Source organism: Peromyscus leucopus, chromosome 5, assembly GCF_004664715.2.
Source record: "Peromyscus leucopus breed LL Stock chromosome 5, UCI_PerLeu_2.1, whole genome shotgun sequence".
Lineage (NCBI taxonomy): Eukaryota > Metazoa > Chordata > Mammalia > Rodentia > Cricetidae > Peromyscus > Peromyscus leucopus.
This window is the reverse complement of record NC_051067.1, coordinates 67,625,514-67,651,248: the sequence shown is the minus strand read 5'-3', so window position 1 is coordinate 67,651,248 and position 25,735 is coordinate 67,625,514. Positions and strand designations below refer to the sequence as shown.

The following is a 25,735-nucleotide window of genomic DNA, read 5'->3' as shown; positions in this document are numbered from 1 at the left end:
GACCAGCTGAGACATCCAGCCTCATCGACTGAACAACTACTGGATTCTTGGACTTTCCATGGGTAGAAAGCCATTATTGGACCAGCTTGACCACCCTTAAAAGCCATCCTAATAAATCTTATATCTAGATAGACAGAGTGGGGGGGTAAAGAGAGAAAGAGATTCTAAATACATAGGATATAGTTTTATTCTATAGGTTCTGTTCCTCTAGAGAACCTTGACTGATATAATTATATATGTGTGAAACTGTCATATATTATATTCTTGTATGAGACTATATATTATATACATTTGTTAACACTTCCATATATCATATGCAAAACTGTCATATGCATGTATGAAATTGTCAGAGGACAACTGTTTTAATGATTTGGAGAACTTGAACACACAAGGTAAATCGAAAATAATCAAAGATCGTTGGTTATGTCAGACACTTCTGCTGGGTCCTCCCTTCAAACATTCTACCTGAACTGTACCACTTAGTTCCCAAAAGGCGTGTGAAAGGTACAAAGATAGAAAGGACACCTCAGCAGTAGTTAAGGAAAACAGACATCAAGACGAGGATTTTCCCCAGATAGTAGAGATGGTGGAAGTGTCAATTCACCAGAGAAACACAGCAGCCATGAGAGGAGTGGATTAGGTGTAGTCTCCCCAGAACTTACAGGTTAAAACCCTAACCTATTTACCTATTATAAAAGTATTTGAAGATGAGGTTCTAGGATGCCTGTCATCTGCTTTTCTACAGCTAAAATATCCGACACTGACAACTTATAGAAAGATCTGTTCTAGCTCACAGTTTGAAAGGGTTGATCCCATGGACACTTGGTCCTGTGATTCTGGGCCCATGCTGAGGCAGAATATCATGGAGTGGGCAATATATGGAGATTTTTTATTCATGGTGGACAGGACTATGAGAGAGAGAGGTGGGGGAGAGAAAGGAGATGAGGATAGAAAATATACCTTTCAAAGACACACCTCTAGTAGCCTACTTCCTAGAGCCAAGCTTCACCTCTTCAAGGTACTGGTACCTCTCAAATCATCCAACCAGCTGTGAACCAAGCATTTAATATGTGAACCTGTGGCACACACATCATATTCAGACCACATCAGAAATTGATAGGTCACTCTTATGAGGCCATCATAGTAGAATTAGAACCACTGCTAGAGATGAGAGATTGAAATTCTCAAATCTCCATTCACTGCCGCATCCCCACATGAGGACACAGCAAGAAGACATCTGTTGGAAAACCAAGAAGAATGTTTTAGTGGGGCCCAAACAGGCCAAAAACTTGATCTTAGACTTCCCAGGCTGTACAGCTGTGATCAGTACATTTCTGTTGCTCAGTCCACCGAGACTGTGGTGTTTGTCATAGCAGCCCAAAATGACAAAGACAATATCCAAATCTATGTGTAGCAAATGACAGAAACCTAGACACACGAAACAACATCAACAGAACCAAGAGAAGAAGTGGGCAAACCTACAAATAGGAACTGATAATTGAGCATTAAACCAGTGGGAGAAATCAGGAATTAATTTGAAAATAGAACCCAGACGACTAATCAAGTCAACTTAACTGGTGCTTACAGGACTCTGTATCTAACAACTAAAATATCACTCACCAAAATGGACTGTGTGATATACAAGTCTCAAAACACACCTCTGCACTAATATAAGAAAAACATGCCTGCTCTAAAAATGCATTTAATTAAATTGGCAACTGAAAGGCATTTAGATTCCAAATATTGCTTAGACAATATACTTCCACATAGTCCATGCATCAAAAAGGAAACAAAATACATGGGAAATTTAAAAACAATTCAAAAGGAGCACCCTGAAAGTATAAAATATATGGGAGTCAGAAGAGATGCCTCATGGAGAAATGCATAGCTTTAAATGCTAATGCTAGAAAAGAGTTCAAACCCATGGTAGATACTACATTCTACCTCATAAACTAAGAAAATAAAGAAAAAAACTATAATTCAGAGCATAAAGGAGGAAATGCTAGAAATTACAGCAGAAGCCACAGCAACAAATCACAGACTCTCAACTCCTCAACAATGTTGCTGTTAGTGTTTCCATTTGTCAGGGTTGTGCTTCCTGCTCCTATAAATGTAGCCAGTACCAGGCCAGAGACTGTGCCTGGAGACAGTGCAGCAGATCCCAATGAACTGGAAGCTATGACTACAATTTGAACATCTGGGGAATCCATAAAGAGCTCAACCAACAAAGAAAGTTGCTATGGTGATGGGAGAACTCACTGATGACTACTGTAAGGAGCCGGGGCTTCTGCTGTGAAGAATCTATCTAGAAACTGGAAGACTCCTTGGAGCACTGGCCATCTCTGTCTAGCAGGAGTGAGCAGGCCACTGGAGGAAACATGAAGGTAATGACCAAGGCTCAGACCACTCAGTGACACCTGGATTGTGCCTGCCAGGAAGGGACCCCCAGCTGGCCCCCATACTATCTGGAAGTAAGGTGAAACCAGAGTGTGTTCTGGAGGACTAGAAGACAAGCAGCAAACAGGACCTCAAGAGCAGCAAAGCCTTGGACATTTTCTGACAATTTTTGTGTTAAGTCTTTGTGGACTGTTTGGGTGGCTGGTACTGGCAGAGAGAAACCTCGGGATAGAGGGAACTTGAAATTCCAATGAGGGCACGAGCAGTTCTGACAGGGAAATTGTTAGTGGCTTTTACTAGGGTCTCTTCATACTCTCAGCCCCATCTCCCATCCCAGCACTGCAGCAAAGAGTCCAGAAGAGCATGATCAGTCTTGCACAGTTCCTTGCTCTAATCCTATGCTCATTCCTCCCTCTGTCTTGGGGTTCTTGATGTCACGGCATTGGGGTTCCTGTAGAAACATCTTTGTCCATCAAGCACAGAAGTGTGGAGAGAGAAGGCCTATAGGAATATCTTTGGACAGTGGAAGAAAAGCCCATAAATAACAGCATCTTTCAAAGCTGAGGGGATAGTACCATTGGTAAAGTGCTTGCCGCCCAAGCCTAGAAGTCTGAGTGTTGCCCCCAGCAACCACATAGAGGTCAGGTAGAAAGACATGCACTTACAATCCCAGAACGGGGAGGGAAAGACAGGTAGGTCCCTGGGGCTTGCTAGCCAGCCAGCTTAGCCTAATCATTGGGTCTCAGCTCCCAGTGAGTGACCCTGCCACAAATACAAGATGGGCCCTTCCTGAGGAATAATATCTGAGGTTGACCTCTGACTCCTAACACACACATATATATGCCCACACAGAGAGAGAATGGAAGAGAGAGAGAGAGAGAGAGAGAGAGAGAGAGAGAGAGAGAGAGAGAGAGAGAGAGAGAGATTCCTTTTTGTCTCAGGAAAGGCATATTTTAAGTCTCAGAAGGTCCTGAGTGATGGAACCTGTAGCCATCTGTCTCCTTCCCTGCTTCCCTCCTCCTGCTCTTTGCTCTGGGTCTCCTCCCAAAAGAATTGTTCTCATGTGTCTTTGTCCTCGCTTTGAGGAAAACCCAGTTGGGACACAGATTTTCATACTAGAATGTTGATTCCCCTGGCCGCACAGAGCTGTGGTAACTCTTCATGTCTTTTAGAAAGGGTTAAACACAACTTGGAGTCCATGTATTTGGATTAGGCCACCCCACTTGGGAGAATGAAGGCTGGCAGTTTTCCCTGGGGAAGATGTCCTTCCAACTTGACCCCATTTCCAATGGCCCCTTCTTGCCCACAGTTCCTTCTCTTTAGGAGTTCCATTTCTTTGAAACAAACAAACAAGCCAAACATGTAGCTTATCTTTTCACATTAACTCTCCTTGGAAGGTGCCTGGTGCACTAAAGGATTAGCAAACCTCATTTCCCTAAGGTGATCCTTCAGCCCTCTAGTTACATTTCATTTATTTTCTTTGCTATTTCACAGTCTCTGAACCATGTTTTCCTCTTTTTAAATGGACAGACTGTTTTCTTTGGCACAGCCCCAGAGTACAGCAACAGTTAAAGTCGCTGCTATGTGAAAGATCTGTATTTGTTTAGAATTTACTCTGAAGGCCGTGAGAGCAAGCGACCTGGATTTTAGAAGCAGCCCCAGGAAATTCACAGTATTTTCTTTCCTGTCTTCTTGCCAGGATGCTGGCTTTTCTTTGGCCAATGGCAAGTTGCAGTAAGGTCAAAATTTATGCTAGCTGGGCTCCCCTAAGCCATCGGCTACCTTGCTTTCTCCCTTACCCTTATGGTATACACAGCAGAAACAGCGAGAGGAAAATGACAGCATTGGCTTGGGCTTCCACATGACAGATGAGACAAACAATCTTCCGGATCTATTTTGGAAGTATATATAACCTAGCAAAGGAGAGGGATTGACTCTGCACATATACATCCATCATACCTTGAAGAGTGATCCAATCTAGGCTAAAAAACAAAATGAACCTCAAGGGAACCCTGCAACCAACCCATAAAGGGTGAAAGAGAATGCTGAAGCAGGAGACTCAGGATTCAACGTGAAGACTGACAGATGTTTGAACAATGGGTAGCTCACATCATTTGATGGGAAGTGGTGTGTGTTTTCCAACTTACACAAGGTTAGAAATCCAGATTGCTTATCTCAGGAGGAACACAGGAGTGACACTGGCCTTGGATTGGGAGACAGGTCAGCGGTAGAATTTGATCCACCTTCAGCTTCATTATCAAAATGAAAATGTTTTCTTACCATGGCAAATAATGTTTAAAAAACATTCGTAAATATAGAGCATGCCTGGTGTTGACTTTGTCCACTTGACTCTCAGTCATTAAGAAAAGGTGCCAGGGTTCAGAAGCACAGGGTTCAAATGCTGGCACTTGTCATGGGAACCTCTCTGAAGTCTGCCTTCAGGATGCTCTGGTAATCTGGTTGTAGAAGTTCTGCTTCATATTCCCTGATTTTTTTTTCTTATGAAACAACTCTTTGTACTTACTTCCTGGACAGTAAATAACTGGATTCTGCAGCCTTCCTAGTCAATCCCTAAGGATGTGCTCCACAAATTACCTTCAAGCCTGTTTATTTTGCTTTATCTTCTCCAGGATACAGGGAATAACAGAAGTTGCTTTTGTTCAGGATGACTTAGCCATTCTTTTCATTTTTCCTTGCTGCCTTCTAACTCACAAGAAGGGTTGATAATTAAGGTTTTACTCTAAAGACTTTTGTTTGAGTTTTGAGACAAGGCCTGTAGCTTAGGCTTATAGAGCCAAGGATGAATTTTCACTTCACGTCATCTGCCTCTATCGCCTAAGTGCTGGGGTAACAGGTGTGCAGCTCCATAGTGCTTTGGTAGCGCTGGGGACTGACCTTGGGGCTCTATGCGTGCTAGCCACATACTCTACCAACTCAGCCACTTCACCTTCCCCACCCTAAAGATATTCAAAATGTGAACAAGTCCAACAGATGGTGACTTTAAGGAAAAATGGCCCATCTTATGGAGAGCAGAATTGTACAGCAAAGAAGGAAATAAGGAAAAGAGGACAGAAGGAAGGAAGGAAAGAAGGAGCCAAGAAGGAAGCAGGGAGAGAAGGAGTGGGCAAATTTTCCTAGGTTCCATTTTTAAAAATAAGATTATAGGTAATGAAAATTAGTGAGCAAAGTTTCATTATCATTAGCAAGGATGTCTTTAGGAAATATGTTGCAGTTACAGACAGCAAATGGCTATCATAATCTTCCTTATTTCATGAGAATAACAGTTCTTCCATATTCAAAAATGAAATCATATTTTTAGAACATATGGTTGGTTAACTAAGTCCAACAGTTAGTTATAAATCTACTGACAAATTTTGGTTGAACTGTTGTGCATTATAGAGGCAGAACTGTTGTGCATTATAGAGGCAGAACGGCTGTTTGAGAGAACTTTCCATTTTCAGCTGCAAGTCAAGGCATTTTGTACAGACACAAAGTCAGGTCACTGGTCTTTTGCCCAGTTGGGGTCTATGATACAGGGTACTTTCCTCTCAGATCACCGTCAGAATGTCACCATTTTCTGCATCGAGTGATATGTCTTCTGCCTACAACCCACCTTCTTGGCTTCCACAGAGTATTTATTTATCTCTATTCTATCTAGCTACATTCCTCAACTCCTACCACTCTCCCCTTTAATTGATTTTCCCTCCTTTCTTTCAGTTGGTTTTTACGTTTTTGGGTGTTAGCAAAACAAAAGAGAAAACTCATAAATCTTACCATCTCCACCAAGGATAAATATAAGAACATTCCAGCAGTCACTGTTAAAATCCAGTCTTGGACATGTGGATCAGCGGACACTGAGAGACCAATGTAGAGTCCTATGTAGGCAGTCAGGGCACTTATAAAATTCATCAGGATGGCAGTCCTGATGGAGAGTCCCGAACTTAAGAGCACAGCGAAGTCTCCTGGAGTTTGGGTGGGAGTGAGGGGGCAGGAATGACCATCATTTATTTGAAGATGCTTTTGACAAATTCACGTCCTACTAGTTTATGTTTCGAATTGAGCAAATGGAACTGATTAGGAGAGCAAAGATGAATGATCAGTTAGTGAGGCATAGCCACCCACATCTCTGGGGCTCACTGCCCAGTTGAGTTGAGGCTGGAAATGGATCTATCCTTTTCCTCAATACAGCCTGTCCAGAGAGGTCTGTGGTCCATTCTCCAATCTCTGATACCCTGCAGCATTTTCAACTCAGAAAAATGGAACCTAAAGGCACCCTCTGGGCTGATGTTCCTCAGTTCATTTCTGTTGTTGCTTTGGCCTAGACCCTTGCCAGGAGAAGTGTGATGCAATACAGGCTTTTATGACTTATTTATTCGGGGTCTGTTGTAGGGAAAGAGGAAAACTGCTTAATCAGAGATTTTTAAATCCTTTAAAAGTTGATTTGAGAAACAAAACCTCTCTTTAGAAAACTGTTTTCTACAATGACCAGAGAATATCATCCCTTCTTGTCTTTCCATACCTTTGTGCCAAATGATGAAAATTCTACCTGCAAATCTAGAGTGTCTATTTCTCAGTCTCCATCACCAAACAGAGGCTGAAATTGAAGAGATAACACATGGGACTCCATTCCCTAATTCCATTGCATAACTCGTCCCAGAAATAGCTTGTGATACCACCACACTGGCCTTCTACACACTGCTACACTGCCCCATGATTTGAGGTTGAGGGTCAAGTACCACACCACTAGCCACTAGTGTAGTAGCTTAACACATGGCCATAGGGTTTGATTCCAAGAACAGTTAAATTTTAATGGGCTCAGAAAGGACCTTGGCTAACATGAGTCAATAATAACTTGGTAATGAGACTTTGGGGAATGGAGATTGAACACAAGAGGGCAAGGACGGCCCATGGGACAACATGAACTTGAAATTGAAAGCATAAGCATGAGCATGTCCTCTTTCTTGCTCTGATTAAACACCCTAAAAACTTAGGGGAAGAAAGGCTTTGTCTTGTGTTATACTTCCATGTCACAGTCCATCATTGAGGGAAGTCAGGGCAGCAACTCAAGCAAGACCTTGAAGCAGAAACCTTGGAGGGATGCTGCTTGCTGGCTCACTCCAGTTCATGCTTAGGGTCTTCCTTATACAGCTTAAAACCACCTGCTCAGGGAATGGTGTTGTCCACCATGGGCTAGGTTCTCCTAGCCCATCAATGAACAATGAAGACAATCCCTCACAGACATGTTCACAGGACACCAATCTCATCTACGAAATCCCTCAATGTATATACCCTTCTGAGGTGACTCTAGGCTGTGTCAAATTGACAATAAAGCTAATTGGCTGGAGGCCTCTCTCTAGGACATCTGTGTAGGCAGCAACTCCTCTACTAATTCTAGGCCTGTTTCAGCAATCCTTATTTTAGTCAGTCTTGGTTCCTAGAAAGCAGATTTGGTATACAAGGTTACAAAGTTTATACAGTAAAAGCATCTCCTAGATATCTGGTACCTTATACATGTTGCTTCAGTTTTATGCTTAGCCTTAATTATTCTGTATTAATCAGGTTGATTCATGCTTCTATTTTAATTTAAATGTTGTTTTATCTCACAGGCCCATTTTCTGGCACAATGGTTTCTCTCTTAACTTGTTTACTATATTTAACATGCAGACTTTATCATTTATGCCAAAGTTCTTTAGAATAAGACTTCTTTGAATGACTCTTCTGTAGTGAATTAGCTGGAATTCCTGGGGCATGATTCCTGACCCTTGGAAAGAAGAAAAGGAGCCCCCTTGAGCTTTATCTTGAGGTACAATGTCTTTGTTTGTTTAGTTGGTTGGTTTTTGTTTTGTTTTGCTTTGCTATGCTATGGTTTAAATAAATTAAAAATTGAAAAATAATGTAACCATGTTTTAAAGTCTAGAGAAGAATCCAAGCAAACTATTGCTGGGGATGTATAGGACACCCTCAAGAGGCAGGAACACTTACCCATTTCATGTGGAATTTCATGACACAAAATAGCAATCGTTGTGGTCACTCCTGACTCCAATGAAGATGAGAAGGCTGTCCCTATTACTAGGCCATCTGCAAAATTGTGCAGGCTATCCCCAACCAGTATCATGATTGCCAATAAGCTGATAGTTTTGCCTAAAGAACCAAATGAAGGAGTGAGAAGTATTAACAAAGCTCTACAGATTCGAGTTCCTTCCCATCCAAGCACCTTTCCCATCCATTCGGACATTCTTACATTGCGCTTCATTAATCAGCCCTACTGTACTCTGCTTTTTTAAAAAAAAAAAAAAAAAAGCCAGAACTGGAAATGAAATGTGGTACTCAAAAACTTGAAATGGCCACGGTGTTTTAACTGCTTTGACCAATTATAAAATAAATGATGTGCTGACATTTGGCCTTTTCATTTTATTTAGCTAAGTGATTTGAATGAGAATGGGCACTGTACATCATATGTTTGAATGTTTGGTCCCAAATTGGTGCAACTGCTTGGTAAGGGTTGGAAGATACTACCCAACTGAAGGAGGCGTCTCCAGGGACAGGTTCTGTTTCATTCTGGGTGCCCTCTCTACCTTCTACTTGTTGTGTGAGATATGAGCTCTCTGCTATTCCTGCCATCATGGTTTTCTTCCACCATCATGGACGCTAACCCTCTGAAGCCATAAGTACAACTAAACGCCTTCTTTTAGAAGTTGCCTCGGTCACGGTGTTTTGTCACATCAATAGAAAAGTAACTAATACATATGCCAAAGATAAAATCTAAAGCAGTGGTACAAACCCTAAAACATTATCAATACCTTTTCTTCCATGCTCTGTGCAAGGCAGTCTAAGATAACTTAAGAACCCTGATGTATGCAGGATGCTGATGACTCTCACATTATTCATATGTTGAAACTTGACTTTCTGATGTGATGCTATGAGGATGTAGAGCCTTAGGGAAGTTGCTAGGAGATAAGATGGGGCTACTGCCTTACCCAGCTTGCCATGTGAGGGCACAGTGAGAAGACACCATCCCTGAACCAGAAAGGGGGCCCTTACTTCACCTTGACTTTGGCCATTCAGGTTCCAGACACTGGAAAAGAAATTTCTATCATCTATAAACCACCTATGTATAGAAATTTGCAATGAAATTGGCTCACAGCAATGGTAGTAGATTGAGTCAACTCTCCCAGTGGGGTACCACTGGTGTGATGCTGACCATCCAGAGCTCTTGTGCTGATCCTGATGCTCCTGTACCAGTCTGCTCAGTATACTTTCTGTCATCATGAGATCATTGGTTGCCTGATCTGACTGGTGTTAATGACTCTCCTAAACTGCCTTCTTTGCTCCCCAACTGTGTCCGCAACAGAATCACAATCAACTCATCCAGCTCCCAAATTATCTTTGTAACAATTACTCTCTGTACTTGTCTATCTGCAAAATAACTTTCAGTACCAGACCAGTTAGATACTGAACAAAATAAAGAGATGTTTTCATTTACATAGGATTACATTATATTGTGCTTGCTATCTGCTTAGTAGTTGATGAAAAGATGATCATAATGGGTTTTAATAATGCATTTTAATAAAAATAATTTCTATTTTAAAAAAACAATTGCATAGTGCAAACCAATTACGAACTTGAGCAACTAACAAAAAGTTCTTTGAGAATAACACTTGTTCTGACAGTAAGCAACCTGGGTAATTTCAGTTAATAAGAATAGACTTCTAAAACTTCATTATTCAGCTTCAAATATGCTGTGAAAGAGGTGTATGTAGTAGCTGTTGCCACTACTAGAACTGAATATATTTTCTGAATAATTGTACTTAGCAGAAATAAGAAGAGGGCAGTTTCTCAGCCATTGGCATTCATGGACTAAGAATGAGAGGGACTGTTTGTTGTATTTTGTAGTAAGACTGATTTGACACACTGTATACTTAATTAAGTGATGAACATAGTTTTTATATTTTCAAGCAAGATATAGCTGCATTGACTGTCTTACAAAGATGGTCTGTGAAATTGACTTCTAAAGCTCATACTTGTTTGCAAATACTAAGAATTGAATTAATGTGTTAGGGTCTATAGTTCAGTGGTAGAGCTCTTGTCTGGCATGTATGAGGGGTTAGATTTAATCTCCAGTCTGGAAAACAAAAGTATAGAACAAACCTATACCTTTTTCAGGGCTTACTAACTTATTTAATCCTTTGTTTAAACTGGAGAAAGTTCAGGAAGTCATCATAAACACACAGGACAAATACCAAATTTTTGAATTCAGGAGGTTCACTCCAACATTGCCTGAAAGTTCTCAGCCTCTAATGACACTATCATATCACTTAGCTGTTCCTGCCAGTTTTCAAGAACAAAGTTTCTTTTTACAAAATAATTTAATTTAAAGTGATATATTATAGCAGAGCTGCCTGCAAATAACACTGTGTTTTCCTTATGCCTACATGTAGTTTTGATACTGATAGAACACATTCAAGTGCAAGATTTTCAGCAATCTAGCCCTTTCTAGGAAACTATATGGCCTATTTTCATTGTCTATTACTTTATTATCTCTAGTTACAGGCTTCTAAATGTCACAATATGGAAATGTAAGAAGATACAAGTCAAATGCACACAATTGCATGTAAACCACAAACAACACACCACACATCTATGCATATTCAGCATGATCTTTTGTGCATTTAATGGGAGATAAGCATTTGCTGACAATTTAATATACTTGACACCAAAATATAATATTTCACGTTTGTTCATGCACCTGGCAGTCTTCAGAGTCACGCATGTCTGAACTATCTGAGATTCTTTGCCATGAAGCATGGGCTAGAACTAATCCGATTTAGGGTTTTGCTTATTTAAATCAGACTGTGGAGAGGATTTTCACATCCTTTCTTCTGAAATACAAGTTGAGTCCTACCAACGAGGCAACACAAAAGAAGTGACCACATAGTCAAAGCTAACTTGGTGTTTTCCTGGCAAACGGCAGCTGAGTGTTCTAATTTGGATTTACTCACTGTCCATTCTGTATGCCAAGCATGATCCCAGCAGTGGGAAGATGATTGCCATGAAATGGCTGTAGCTCCTTGGTGTGGTTTCTACACTCTGCTCCTAATTTGACTTGACATATCCCCACCCCCTTTCCTTTATTTCAAAAGTAAAAACAACAAAGCCTGACATAGACCCTCTCTGTGCCAAATATTCCAAATTCATGCTGGGACTAAAAATTATACAAGGATTAAATAATATTCTTGAGCTGTAGAGATGACTCAGTAGTTAGGAACTCTACCACTCTTCCAGAGGACCCAAGTTTGATTCCCGGTACCTACATGGTGGCTCATAACCATCTTTAACTCCAGTTCTAGGGGCTCTGACACCTTCCTCTGACCACCAAGGGCACTGCACTTGTAAAGAGTACAGACATACAGGCAGACAAAATATTCACATACATAAAACAGTTTTTAAAGATATTTATAAAAGAATTAAACAGTGTCCTGGAAGCAGAATGGTACAGAATATGAAATTAAATATTTTAAACCAAATTAGTAAATTACAAGACTTAGTAAAGCTAAAACAAAGCAAGCACTGTCATAATAACATCTATGGTAGTAATGTGTGTTTATTCTTATTAGTATTTACATTCCAAGCTACGTGGCAAACTACAGACAATGAAGATATGCTTCTTCTCTTCTCCAGAACATACACAAAGCCTCAAGCATAGCACATCTTCAGACTATTTTGTCCATGCTGGTGATCAAATTCAGGGTCATATACATGCTAGGCAAATGCTTTACCGCTGAGCTACTGCCTCAACTCCCCAAAATATATCTTGAATGAATAAAAAAATTGAGAGAATCCATCTATGTATGCACGGATGAGCACAAGGAAATTTTGATGCAATGCCATTGCCTTTGTTCCTGGATGCTAGGGCTCACTAGCTGTGTAACTTCTTCAACAACTGCTTCTTCATTTGTATAACTTAATAGTGCCTACTCTTACTTCATCGTGCTTGGGAGAATCGAGTGAGATCATCCATCCCAAGTGTTTACCTCAGTACCTCATTCCATGATAACTTTTTATACTCGATCACCTAATTTACTATGGGAGAATTGGAGTAGCTAGTTATGACTAACTAGCATTCAAACACCACGAAGTTTTTGTTACAGAAAAAGTAACATAAACAGGAAAGGGGCAGGTATAAGAGCAACTGATGAGAATCACACCAAACACAAACAAAACTTCAAAGGCTTATCCAGAAACAGAAGCAAAGAAGAATGGAGGTAGAAAGTACATACGTTAAATTCAGAAATAAGAGAGACAAACCAAGCATGATGGTTCATGACTGTGTGCCCAGCTCTTAGGAGGCTAAGGCGAGAGGGTTGCCATGAGCGACCGGTCAGCTGGCCTACATAATGAGTTCCAGTCCAGTCTGGCTAGAGGGTGAGACCCTGTCTCAAATAAAAATCTTCCTCCCCACAACAGAAACAAATTAATTGAGGAAATCACAGGAATAAATATTGATAGTTAACCATCAGACAAATAAATGAGTCTTAGAATAAAACGTGAGTGAAAACCACTGACTGGGATGCGGCTGTTTCAGAGACAGTGCAACAAATGAGACAGCTCCTTAGATAAAATAAGAATGTAATTCTGCCTCCATAAGTAACAGTGAATTAGCCGGCCACAATAGCACACACCTTTAATCCCAGCACTCTGGAGGCAGAGACAGGTGGATCTATATGATTTCGAGGCCACCGTGGTCTACAGAGCGAGTTCTAGGACAGGCTCCAAAGCCACAGAGAAACCCTATCTTGGAAAAAAAAAGTAATAGTGAATTAAAGGTCTGGAATACTATAGAAGTTTGATTTTAAAAGAACCCTAGAAAATACATATGCATATACCCTAATGGAAGATTTCAGAAAGTGGCATTAAAAAATTGAAGAAATCAATTGTAAATAATGGAATGAAGTTAATATTGGTATGTGGTGTTCTTAGGAGGCAGACAAGAATGGGTGCTTACTGGTGATCTTATTGCAAACCTTTTCATCAGGAAATAGAGACCCACTATGCAATCTTGTTGGGTTTGACATATTTGTTTAAAAACAGATATAATCATTTTCTGTGTCAGTTTTTATATTTAAATTTTAACTACGTAAAATGGGGACTCACATTTTCTGTTGGAGGTTAACACATCGCCAATGGGTAGCTCAGCTGTCTGTGAATCTTCTGGGCCTTTCTATGTTAAATTAAAATACAATTAGTGAAAGGTGAGTAACTGTCACATGAGGTTGAAACATGAAACATCTAAAGAGTTACATTGACATTTAAAAAACATTTTACTACTCCAGATCCATATTAGAACTGCCATCTTACATATACAACATACAAAGTAGAACAAGGTCTATGAGGAGAACATAAACTTTGTATTACCCATGTGCAGGGAGAAACTGCATCCTCCACAGAGGACTGATGCTTCTGAGCTAACCTGTTGTTCGCTCAAATCTTTTAAGTTACATAAGCCTTTACTAAAGACAAAAGTTTAGAAAATGGTCCTTGACCTGATTTGACATGTCTCCTGAAGGCTGTCCTTGCATTTATCTCTCAGTCCATAAGTGGATAGTACACTCTGGCTAGAGAAGAAAAGCCCAAGTAAACCCAGTCTTACTCATTCTCTTTAGCACAATGCTCTCTTATTGCTTTGTCAGGCAGTGAGAGAATTTTGCCCATATACAATGTCAAACAATAGACACAAAAGACAACTAGATTATTCAAAGCTTTCAACTTTGTGAGATTCTGAAATGGCCATGGGCACGAGTTAAGATTCTAATTTCAGAAATTGGACTGTATGTAGTTCAATTTATGATCTTTATTCTCTGTCTGTACTTAAGATTCTTACTCTAAATTATAAAGAGGACACTTTTAAAATAACCATTCCACCACAGCTGAGCTTGTTGGCTTACTTCTAGGGACTTGAATGAGGGGATACTTGGAGGAGCGTGAGTGACCCACAATGGTCACATCACCAAAAAGTTTCACCCCAGTGTGGATTATGACTTTCCCTTAGCTGTATAAATGGAATATCACCAAGGATACATTTTATCCACTACTAAATATTTCCTTTAAAAAGTGAATGCATATAATTCTTTCAGCCAAAGTTGTGGAAACTGACAATAATTTAACATAAGACAAAAACTTAAGGTATCATTGTCATTGTTACATAAAAGTAAAGCTGAAGTTCACAGGTAACAGCAGCTGTTCAAAAGATGGACTATTTGGGGAGAAGGAGGGCTGTGGTGGTATTATGTCACCCAAAATATTGTGTACCCTAATAAACTTAACTGGGGTCAGAGAACAGAACAGCCACTAGATATAGAGGCCAGAAAATAGTGTCATACATGCCTTTATTTCTACCATTCCAGAGGCAGAGATCTGCCTGGATTTCTGAGTTCAAGGCCACACTGGAAACAGCTAGGCATGGTGACTCACAAGCCTTTAATGCCAGGAAGTGAGCCTTTAATCCCAGGGAGTGATGGCAGAAAGCAGAAAGATATATAAGGTGTGAGGACCAAAAACAAGAAGCATTTGGCTGGTTCAGTTTTTAGGCTTTGAGCAGCACAGTTCAGCTGAGATTCATTTTGGATGAGGACTGAGAGGCTTCTAGTCTGAGGAAACGGGATCAGCTGAGGAACTGGTGAGGCGAGGTGGCTGTGGCTTGTTCTGCTTCTCTGATCTTCCAGCGTTCACCCCAATACCTGGCTCCAGGTTTGATCTTATTAATAAGAACTTTTTAAGATTCCTGCTACAGAGGGCTATGAAAGGGGAGGGGTTATGGGGCACAGCGTATCTCCTTGCCTGAAATGAGTGAGCATAGAAAAAAAAAGCCAGTATGCTAATTATGCCTTATCCAGACATGTACTTATGATCACAAGCTCTATGGTTCTACTAAAAGACATAAACTCAAATATTTATGTCATCCACTTTACCTGAAATCTATATATCATCTCACAGTATAATGGAATTTAGAGGCAAGCCTCCAAGACCTTGCACATGAGGAAAAATAATAAAGTTTCCTTCTTCTACTTACACTTTCCCCAAAAAAGGAAGAAAATCAAATCAATCTGATATTAACTCAATTTTTCTTTCAATACTCTGCTTAAATGAAAAATGAATTGTGACTATGTTAGGGTAAGGAGTGTCCAGACAGTTCAAAGCTCATTAAGTCATCTTCAGAGATTTGCTTTCAGAGATGTTGGAGCTCCAGACCCCTCATTTCAATCCCAATAGTAAAGATAACAGGAATATGATTTTTCAAACTAATCCTAGCCTTAGGTTATCCTCTGTCACACCACATTTTAATGTACCTAAACAATAAATATACTAAAACATTAAAAGAATTTCTATTTCATTAACTAATTATTATCATCACCATCATTATTATTATGCTTTTCTGAGGCAAGATCTCACTATGCAGGTAGTTAGGAAATCACTATGTAGACCAGGCTAGCCTTGAATTCAAGGAAATCCACCTGCTTCTGCCTCTCCAGTGCTAAGATTAAATGTGTACACCACCATGATCAGCTTTAAAATAATTTTATTTAGTTAGTTTATTTATTTTCCATCCTGACCCAGTCTCGCTCCCTCCTCTCTGCCCACTCTCTCCTCATTCTTCCCCTCTGACCTCCCAATCCACTACTCAGAAAGGAGCGGGCCTCCCCTGTGCATCAGCAAAGCATAGCCTATCAAACTGTGTAAGACCAAGCACCTCTCCCTGTGTTCAGTGTGGGCAAGGCAATCCAGCATGAGGAATAGATTCCCAAGAGCCAGTCAAAGCACCTGGGACAGCCCTGCTCCAATTACCAGGAGTCCCACAAATAGATCAAACTACACAATTATTACATATATGCAGAGAGAACTAAAATCATTTTTAAAGGAACTCTTTTATGTCCCCATCTCAGAGTTAACATTAGATCTGCAATCTCTGGCTCCTTTCTCATGCTGTGTGTATATTACATGTGCGTCTAGCATCTTTTCTCTTAAAACTTCTCCTTAAACTTTGACCTCCATACAAAAGTCATGCTCACAAGTTTACAGTTGTTTGCTATTTCCCATTTCCCCTGTCCCTATATGTTTTTGTTTAAGAAATAGAATGAGATTATTTTTGAACTTGATTTGAATTTTATTTTTAAAATTAATATGGAAAATTTTGTTGTGAGAAATCCATCTGCATCGATAGTACTTACTATGGCACACATCACTAGACAAAATAGGTTCTCTTTTAGATTATAAAAGGAACATTCTCTTCCTAGACAAACTAGCAAATCCCTAGTTTGTTTTCATTAACCAAGAAATGACTTAGAATTATACAAAATGGAAAACCCAAAGGTCAACTGGCTTGTGAAAACAAGTAACTAAAATGATGAAAATTATTGTGTCAACCTGATCCGTGGGTGTTACACAATTCAGACAGTGGTGAGTTAACACATTATCTGTGGATAGTGTGCTTTGTGCAAAAGGAAGGAAGGAAGGAAGGAAGGAAGAAGGAAGGAAAGGAAGGAAGGAAGGAAGAGAGAGAGAGAGAGAGAGAGAGAGAGAGAGAGAGAGAGAGAGAGAAAGAAAGAAAGAAAGAAAGAAAGAAAGAAAGAAAGAAAGAAAGAAAGAAAGAAAGAAAGAAAGAAAGAAAGAAAGGGAAAGAAAAGAAAAATAGCTTTCAGGTGCTTGGCAAAGTTTTCCAAACCGTGTTCCTAATGGTCAAGAGCAGGCAAATGGGGAGGAGGTCCTGCTCATTTACCCCGCTGAGCTTCCTCTATGCATGTAAGCGCACAGAAAAGGCAGCTGAAACTATAGACCACTTCAGACCTGTGACCTACCAGTTGGATGGTCGAAACAGACTTGCCTCCACCTGACCGGTCATCTAATTCAGGGTTGAGTGCAAGGTGGTGGGCATGTCCCACATGTCCATTTACCAATGGCAGGCCCTGCAGGATGGGGACAGTGCAAAATTAGTCAGAGGCCAGAAGCACACAGATGTAGACTTTTTCAGTTCCATGCTCTATCATTTAGCTTATCAAAGTTCTGGTGAAGACACATGAAAAAACTACCTGGAAAATCTCGTAGTGATAAGTATTTATTAAAATATCTCACCTTGGAAAAACATTGCACATACTCAGAATATATTAACAATGTGACTTCAGAAAGTCTAGCTGTGACTGAAAGAGGTTGAAATGGAAGTAGTTTAATATTATTGTTTTATTTACTAAAAATTACGATTGCAGAAAAATTGAATTTTAATTCTTTCTGATATAGGTACAAAAATTATTATCAAATTGTATATAATGTCTCCCCAAGTACATTATTATTCAATTAAACATTTGTGAACATTTGAACATCTGTATTCCTTTTATTGTGTACAATAACATGGACCTTAAAAATGTGTTGTCATTATTATTAATATTGCTAAATGTGTCTCACACACATGAGACACAGTACTTGTGTGGCGGTCAGAGGATTGCTTTGTGGACATTAGGCCCTCGCACTTCTCAAATCTGAAATGATCAACTTTTTAAACCAGTCATGAGGGTAAAACCAAAGATTTCAGCAAGGATATCAACTGCCCAGTAACAAGCTTTTAAAAAACATTAATAACTATAGTTTAAGAAGAACATGTTAGTCAGATGATCTGTAGGTTATTGAAACTGCTACGTCTTTTCTTACATAGATGAATTCATGGAAATGTCACTAATTTTTTCTCAGGACTGGGGATCAATCCCTGGTCCTTGCACATGCAAAGCAAGCACTCTACCACTGAACTGATTCCCAGTGTTTTAGTTTTTTAATGTTTAAATTAATTAGATAGTGAATTAATTTAGTTAGTTAGAGATAGCCCGGGCTAGCCATGAACTCTCTATATTGCTGAGAATGACCTTGAACTGATCCTCCATCCTCCAAGTGTTGGGGTTATAGTCTTGTGCTATCACGCCCAGTTCATATAGTGCTGAGGCTCAAACCCTCAGAGCCTTGTGCATGCTAGGCAAGCACTGTAAGTTGAACTACATCCCTAGTCTCCCTATTTATTTATTTATTTATTTATTTATTTATTTATTTATTTATATTTTTAAGAAAGAGTATTGCTCCGTAGCTCAGGCTGGCCTTGAAATTGTGAACCTCTTGCCAGCCTCTAAAATTCCTGGGATGAAAGGCATGCACTACAACATACTGGTTACTTTTACGTTTAAAGGAGTATTTCTGAAATCAATATAAATATAATAAAACCTTAAAGCAAAGGATAAAGGAGACATATACCTTGGTATTTGGTGGTACAAGAAGGATAAAACATTTTTCTATTATGAAAAATCCGTGGATGCCTCCAAGCAATCCTAACAGCTTCCAAATAGGACTCTGGCTATCATGGAAATGTCCAAGTTCTGAGGCTTCCTGCTTATGTAAACCAAGAACCTTAAAAAAAAAAAAATGAAAGAAGACTCAGGCCACAGAAGCAGGTAGGCTAACAACAGAACTTCACCTCTCCCTCCAGTCCTGCAAATCCAGCTCCCAGTCTTATCCCCAGCTTTGTGGCAGAACACTTGCTGTGGCCTCACTTCCTCTCTGTCCCTATCTCCAGTGGATCACACAGATCTTCCAGTCCAAATTTCTCTCTCCTACTCAGTACCTTACCCAGCCTCCCAACTCCAGCAGGCACTACCTGGCAACCCACAGGATACTCCCACCAGGGAAGCAGGTAAGCTAACTTCAGATCTTCACTCTTCCTCCTCTCCTCCAAATTCAACCCCACTTGCCCCACACCAGCTCTGTAACAGACCTCCTGCTGCACCCTCACCTCCTTCCCTGCCCCCCATCTCCAGCTGAACACACAGATCTTCTCCTCCGACCTTTCTTTGCTCTAGTTACCACTTTATCCCAGGCCCCACTCCGGCCAGGGAAGCTGGTGACCAAACTGCAGCTCTTCACTGCTCCATCCTCTCCTCCACATCCAATGCTCTAGTCTCTTAGTTTTACCCCTGTCTCTGTGGCAAACCATGTGCTGCCCCCTTCCTTCTCTGTCTCTATCGCCAGCTGATAACTCAGATCTTTTCCTCAATCTTCCTCCCCACTCCTTCTGTTATTCCAGCCCCCACTCCAGCAGCCTTTCCTGGGAACCCACCAGCCAAACCTACCAGAGAAGCAGGCAGGCATGCTTCAAGTCTTTACTTTCCCTCCTCTCCTCCACATCAAATCCCTCAGGCTCTCTTCAGCTCCTTAGCAGACTGTTTGTGGCCTCTCCTCACTTACTCTCTACCCCCATTGCCAGGGGACTAAGCAGATCTTGGTGGAACACCCTGTTTTTCTCCCTCCTGTGAGTCCCCTCAGCTCCCTATCCTAGCCCATACCCATCCCTAAGTGTTACCTCCTAACACACATTTTACCAGAATCCAACAATAGCTGCACATATTATATCCCAGAGGAATTTCTTAACAGGTACCACATAGCCACCACAACCTAAGAACCAGAGAGGGCAACAGAAACGAAGGAACAAAACACTCACCTGACAAAGACAAAACCAGATATCAGCACCTAGAATTACAATCTTCCAAACCCAGATGTCTAGATACCAGTATAAAAACACAATCTATAACAACCAGGACAGAATGTCTCCACTAGAGCCCAGTAACCCTACCATAGTAGGCCTGGAAAACTGCAACGTAACTGAAGCACAAGACAAAGATTTTAATAAAGCTTTTATTACTATGATAGAGGTCCTTTAAAAGGAAATTAATAAATACCTTAAAGAAATCTATGAGAGCACAAACAGTGAAAGGAAGTGAATAAAACATTTTAAGATCTGAAAGTGGAGCCGGGCGGTGGTGGCGCACGCCTTTAATCCCAGCACTCGGGAGGCAGAGCCAGGCGGATCTCTGTGAGTTCGAGGCCAGCCTGGGCTACCAAGTGAGTTCCAGGAAAGGCGCAAAGCTACGCAGAGAAACCCTGTCTCGAAAAACCAAAAAAAAAAAAAAAAAAAAAAAAAAAAAAAAAAAAAAAAAAAAAAGTAGTAAAAAAAAAAAAAAAAAGATCTGAAAGTGGAAATCGAATCAACAAACAAAACCCAAACTGAAGGATATCTGGAAATGAAAATCTAGAAACCCAAACAGGAACCTCAGAGACAAGCATCACCAACAGAATGCAAGAGATTAGAAAAAAGAATCTCAGGGCATTGAAGATATGATAGAAGAAATGGATACCTTGACCAAAAAAAGTTAAATCCAAAATAATCCTGGCACAAAACATCCAAGAAATACGGGACACTATGAAAAGACCACATCTAAGACTAATAGAAATAGAGGAAGGACAAGAAACCCAGGTCAAAGGCCCAGAAAATGGTCCTAACCTAAAGAAGAGATGCTATCAAGGTACAAGAAACATACAGAACACAAAATAGATGAGGGTGAAGAAAATTCTCTTGGCACAAAATGATCATAACACTAAACATACAGAATAAAGAAAGAATATTAAAAGCTGCAATGAAAAAAGACCAAGTAACATATAAAGGCAGACCTATTACACTAATACCTGACTTTTCAGTGGAGAATCAAAAAGCCAGAAGGGCCAGGACTGATGTGCTGAAAACTCCAGGAGATCACAGATGCCAGTCCAGACTACTATACCCAGCAAAACTTTCAATCATAATAAGTGGAAAAAATAAGACATTTTACAATAAACCAAATTTAGGCAATAAATATCTACAAATCCAGCCCTATAGAAGGGGACAGAAGGAAAACCCCAAATTAAAGATGTTAACCACACCCAAGAAAACACAAGAAATAAGTAATCCCAGACCAGCAAATCAAAAGAGAGGAAATCTCTCTCTCTCTCTCTCTCTCTCTCTCTCTCTCTCTCTCTCTCTCTCTCTCTCTCTCTCTCTCTCACACACACACACACACACACACACACACACACACAGAGAGAGAGAGAGAGAGAGAGAGAGAGAGAGAACATCAAAACAGCAGTAATCAAAAAATGCTAAACCTTGCCAATCTCTCTCAACATCAATGATCACAATTCCCCAGTTTTTTTTTTTTTTAAAAGCACACAGATTATCAGAATGGATGCTAAACAGAATCCATCCTTCTGCTGCAACCAAGAAACATACCTTAACATCAAGGATAGAAATCACCGCAGAGTAAATGATGGAAAAACTATTCCAAGTAAACGTACCTATAAAGCAAGCTGATGCAGCCATTTTAATATCTGAAAAAAATACACTTTACACCAACACTCATCAGAAGAGATAGAAAATGACACTATATACTCAAGAAAGGAAAAAATCCACCAAGAGGACATTACAATTCTTAGCATGTATGCACCAAACACAAGGGAACCCAAGGTCATAAAAGAAACACTACTACAGCTTAAATCTCATGTTGATCTTTACACACTGATAGTGGGAGACTTCAGTACTCACTCTTGCCAATAGACAGGTCATCCAGACAAAAACTAAATAGAGAAATGCTGGAGCTAAATGATGTCAGAAACCAAACATGAAAAACCAAACACATCCACCCAAACACAAAGGAATATATTTTCTTCTCAGCATCTCAGGAAACTTTCTCCAAAACTGACCATCAGGCACAAATCAAATCTCAATAGATGCAAGAAAACTGAAATAATACCCTGCATCCTATGAGATCACCATGGATTAAAGCTTCATATCAACAGCAACAAAAGCAACAGAAAGCTTACAAACTCATGAAAGCTGAACAACTCTCTACTACATAAAAAGTTAGTCAAGAAAGAAATTAAAGATTTTCTAGAATTGAATGAAATGAATATACAATATTCCCTAACTTACAGCACACAATGAAGATAGTTTTAAGAGGCAAGTTCATAGCACTGAGTGATTACATAAGAAAACTAGAGAGATCTAATACTAGTATTAGAGATTGAATACTGGTCATTTAAAAGCCTACCTGAAAGCTCTAGAACAAAAAAGAAGAAATCACACCCAAAAGGAGTAGAGGGCAAGAAATAATTAAAGTCAGGGATGAAATCAATAACATAAAAACAAAGAAAACAATACAAAAAAAATCAATGAAACAAACAGTTGGTTCTGGGATTTTTCTTCTTCCTTGGGATTGTTGGTGCATTGGTCCATGATGGAGGAGGAAGCAGAAGCAGAGAACAGGGTTCAGAAGGCTGTGGGTACAATGGCAACAGCCCTTCTGGGAGAAGACTTTGGTGAATCAGCTCAGCTTTATTTCAGAGTATGGGATGTATGTAGGATTGGGGAATCTGGGGACAAACCCTAATTTGCATTAAGTGGCACACTCCTATCATAAGGCTTTGTATGTGGCAGTTGGGTCCTATACAAAGCTCCTAGTACAAGTCTTAGTTACCATATGTGCAGTAGGGGAAAGGCTTCTAGCAGGAAACTGTGCCAAGGGTCACACTAGAGATAAACCAGGCATCCAGGCTTAGAGGAGGCTTTCAGATAAGGTCAGTCCTAGGTCCCAGAGACAGTCTCTAGGTAAGGGCAGGCAGGGAGCAGGAAGTCTCACTGGTGGAGAGGGAGTCCTCATGTTGCCAAGCTTTGGGGAAAGCTGCCAGGCCATGATAAATTGCAACCTCTGACCAGAAAAGCCTTCCAACAGGTTGCTGAAGAAAATGAATAAGATCAGTGAAACTTTATCCAAATTAACAAAAAGGAGGGGAGAAAACACACAAATTAACAAAATTAGAAATGAAAAGAGGGACAAAACAACAGACATCAAAGAAATCCAGAGAATCACAAGGACATACTCTAAAAACCTGTACTCCAAAAAATTGGAAAATCTAAAAGAAATTTTCTCAATACTTATCCCTTACTAAAGTTAAATCAAGATCAGACAAGCAATTTAAACAGACCTATAATCCCTAGTGATATAGAAGTAGTAATCACAAGTCTCCCACCCACACCCTCCAAAAAAAGCCAATCCAAGAGGGTTTCAGTGAAGAATTTTACCAGACTTCCAAAGAAAGTTAATGCCGATACTCCTCAAATTATTCCACAAAATAGAAACAGAAGTAACATTGCCAATGTTTGGGCATGAAAACTCACTTTATGAGGACACTATTACCCTGATAATGAAACCACTTAAAGACCCAACAAAGAAAGAATTACAGATTAATTTCTCTTATGAACATATATGTGAATATTCTCAATATAATACTTGCAAATTGAATCCAAGAACACAACAAAGGAATCATCCACCATAATCAAGTAGGCTTCAACCCAGAGATACACAGATGGTTCAAAATATGTAAATCAATAAATGTAACTCACCATATAAACAAACTAAAAGAAAAAAAAACACATGGTAATCTCATTAGATAGAGAAAAGGTCTTTGAAAAAATCCAACACCCCTTCATGATAAAAGATTAAGGATACAAGGGACATACTTCAAATTATAAAGGTAGTTTATAGAAAGCCCATAACCAACATCAACTTAAATGGAGAGAAATTCAAAGCAATTCCACTAAAACCAGCCACAAGAAAATGTTGCCCACTCTTTCCCCATACCTATTGAAGATAGTAATTAAAGTCTTAGCTAGAGCAATAAGACAATTGAAGGAGATCAAGGATATACAAATTGGAAATGAAGAAGTCAAAATATTTTTACTTGCAGATGATATGATAGTACATATCAGTGACCCTAAAAATTCCACTGGAAAATTCCTACAGCTAATAAACACTTACAGCAAAGTAGCTGGATACAAAATTAACTCACAAAAATTGACAGCCCTCCTAAATACAAATGACAAACAGACTGAGAAAGAAATCAGGAAAACAACACTTTTCATGATAACCTCAAATAATATAAAATATCTTAGGGTAACTCTAACCAGGCAAATGAAAGACTTGTATAATAATAACTTTAAGAAACTGAAGAATTTATTATAGATCAATAGGATTAACAAAGTAAAAATGACCATTCTACCAAAAGCAATCTACAGATTCAGTGCAATCCCCATCAAAATTCCAACAGGATTCTTCACAGATCTTAAAAGGATGGTTTTTCAGTGTCATATGGAAACACAAAAATCCCAGGATAGCTGAAACAATCCTAAATAATAAAAGAACTATGGAAGGTATCACCATATCAGATTTCAAGTAGTACTATAAAGCAATAGTAATAAAAATAGCATGATATTGGCATAAAAACAAATATGTCAATTAACAAAATCAAATTTGAGGACCCAGACATAAACTCACATCCCCATAGACACCTGATTTTTGATAAAGAAGCCAGAAATACAGAATGGGAAAAAGACAGCATCTTCAACAAATGACACTGGCCAAGCTGGAGGACCTAATGTAGAAGAACCTAAACAGACTCATACTTATGACCTTGCACAAAACTCAACTCCAAATCGATCAAACCTTGGTGTAAAACTGGGCACACTGAAAGTAACAGAAGTGAAAGTGGTGAATAGCCTTGAACACACTGCACAGGGAAAGACTTTCTAAACAGAACACCATTAACACGGGCACCAAGATCAACAATTAATAGATGGGCCCTCATCAAAATGAAATGCTTCTGTACAGGAAAAGACAGTGTCACTTGGACAAAGTGACAACCTACAGAATGGAAAAATATTTTACCAACTACACATTTGATAGAGGGCTAATATATATATAATATATTAGCTAGTACATATAATATATATCTAAGTATATAAAGAACTCAAACCATTAGATATCAAGAAAACAAATAACCCAATTTAAAAATTGGGTATAAATCTAAACAGAATTCTCAATAGAAGATACTCAAATGGCCAAAAAACACTGAAAGAAATGTTCAACACCCTTAGTCATCAGGGAAGTGCAAGCCAAAACTACTTTGAGATTTCATCTTACACCTGTCAGAATGGCTAAGATAAATCCAAAAGCAGCTCATGCTGGCCAAGATGTGGAGTAAAGGGAACACTCATTGTTGGTGGGACTGCAAACTTCTACAGCCACTATGGAAATCAATGTGCTGGTACCTCAGGAAGATGGGAATTGATCTACCTCAATACAGCTTTGGGATTTGGAGCAAGGCTTTATCATCATCTGCAGACAGATTTATTCTTGCTTTGAGAGACAGCTCTTTGCCTACTATATAGTCTCAGTGGAAACTAAACCTCTTGAAATGGGCCACCAAGTTACCATGCAGCCTGAGCTTCCTGTCATGATCTGGGTGTTATCTGACCCACCAAGTTATAAAGTAGGATATGCACAGCAGCAATCTATTACTAAATGTAAGTGGTATATACATGACTGGGCCTGAGCAGGTCCTAAAGGCACAAGAAAGTTACATGAAGAAGTTACCTAAATGCCTCTGGTTT

At 39.6% G+C, this 25,735-nt stretch overlaps 1 protein-coding gene across 4 annotated transcripts in view; it reads right to left on the bottom strand.

Moving 5' to 3' along the window:
• Slc39a12 (solute carrier family 39 member 12) overlaps positions 1-25,735 on the bottom strand; it is a 95,836-nt gene that overhangs the window by 24,416 nt on the left and 45,685 nt on the right. For all 4 annotated transcript variants that reach the window (XR_005091624.1, XR_003734624.2, XR_003734625.2 and 1 more), the window contains 5 exons: positions 18,679-18,831; positions 17,247-17,354; positions 13,549-13,615; positions 8,380-8,538; positions 6,172-6,359 (listed from right to left, as the gene is read on the bottom strand). Coding sequence is in view for 1 of the 4 variants with exons in the window: in XM_028870507.2 (XP_028726340.1) it covers positions 6,172-6,359; positions 8,380-8,538; positions 13,549-13,615; positions 17,247-17,354; positions 18,679-18,831 (675 nt within the window). In the remaining 3 variants the exon portion in view is untranslated. The remainder of the gene's footprint in view (positions 1-6,171; positions 6,360-8,379; positions 8,539-13,548; positions 13,616-17,246; positions 17,355-18,678; positions 18,832-25,735) is intronic.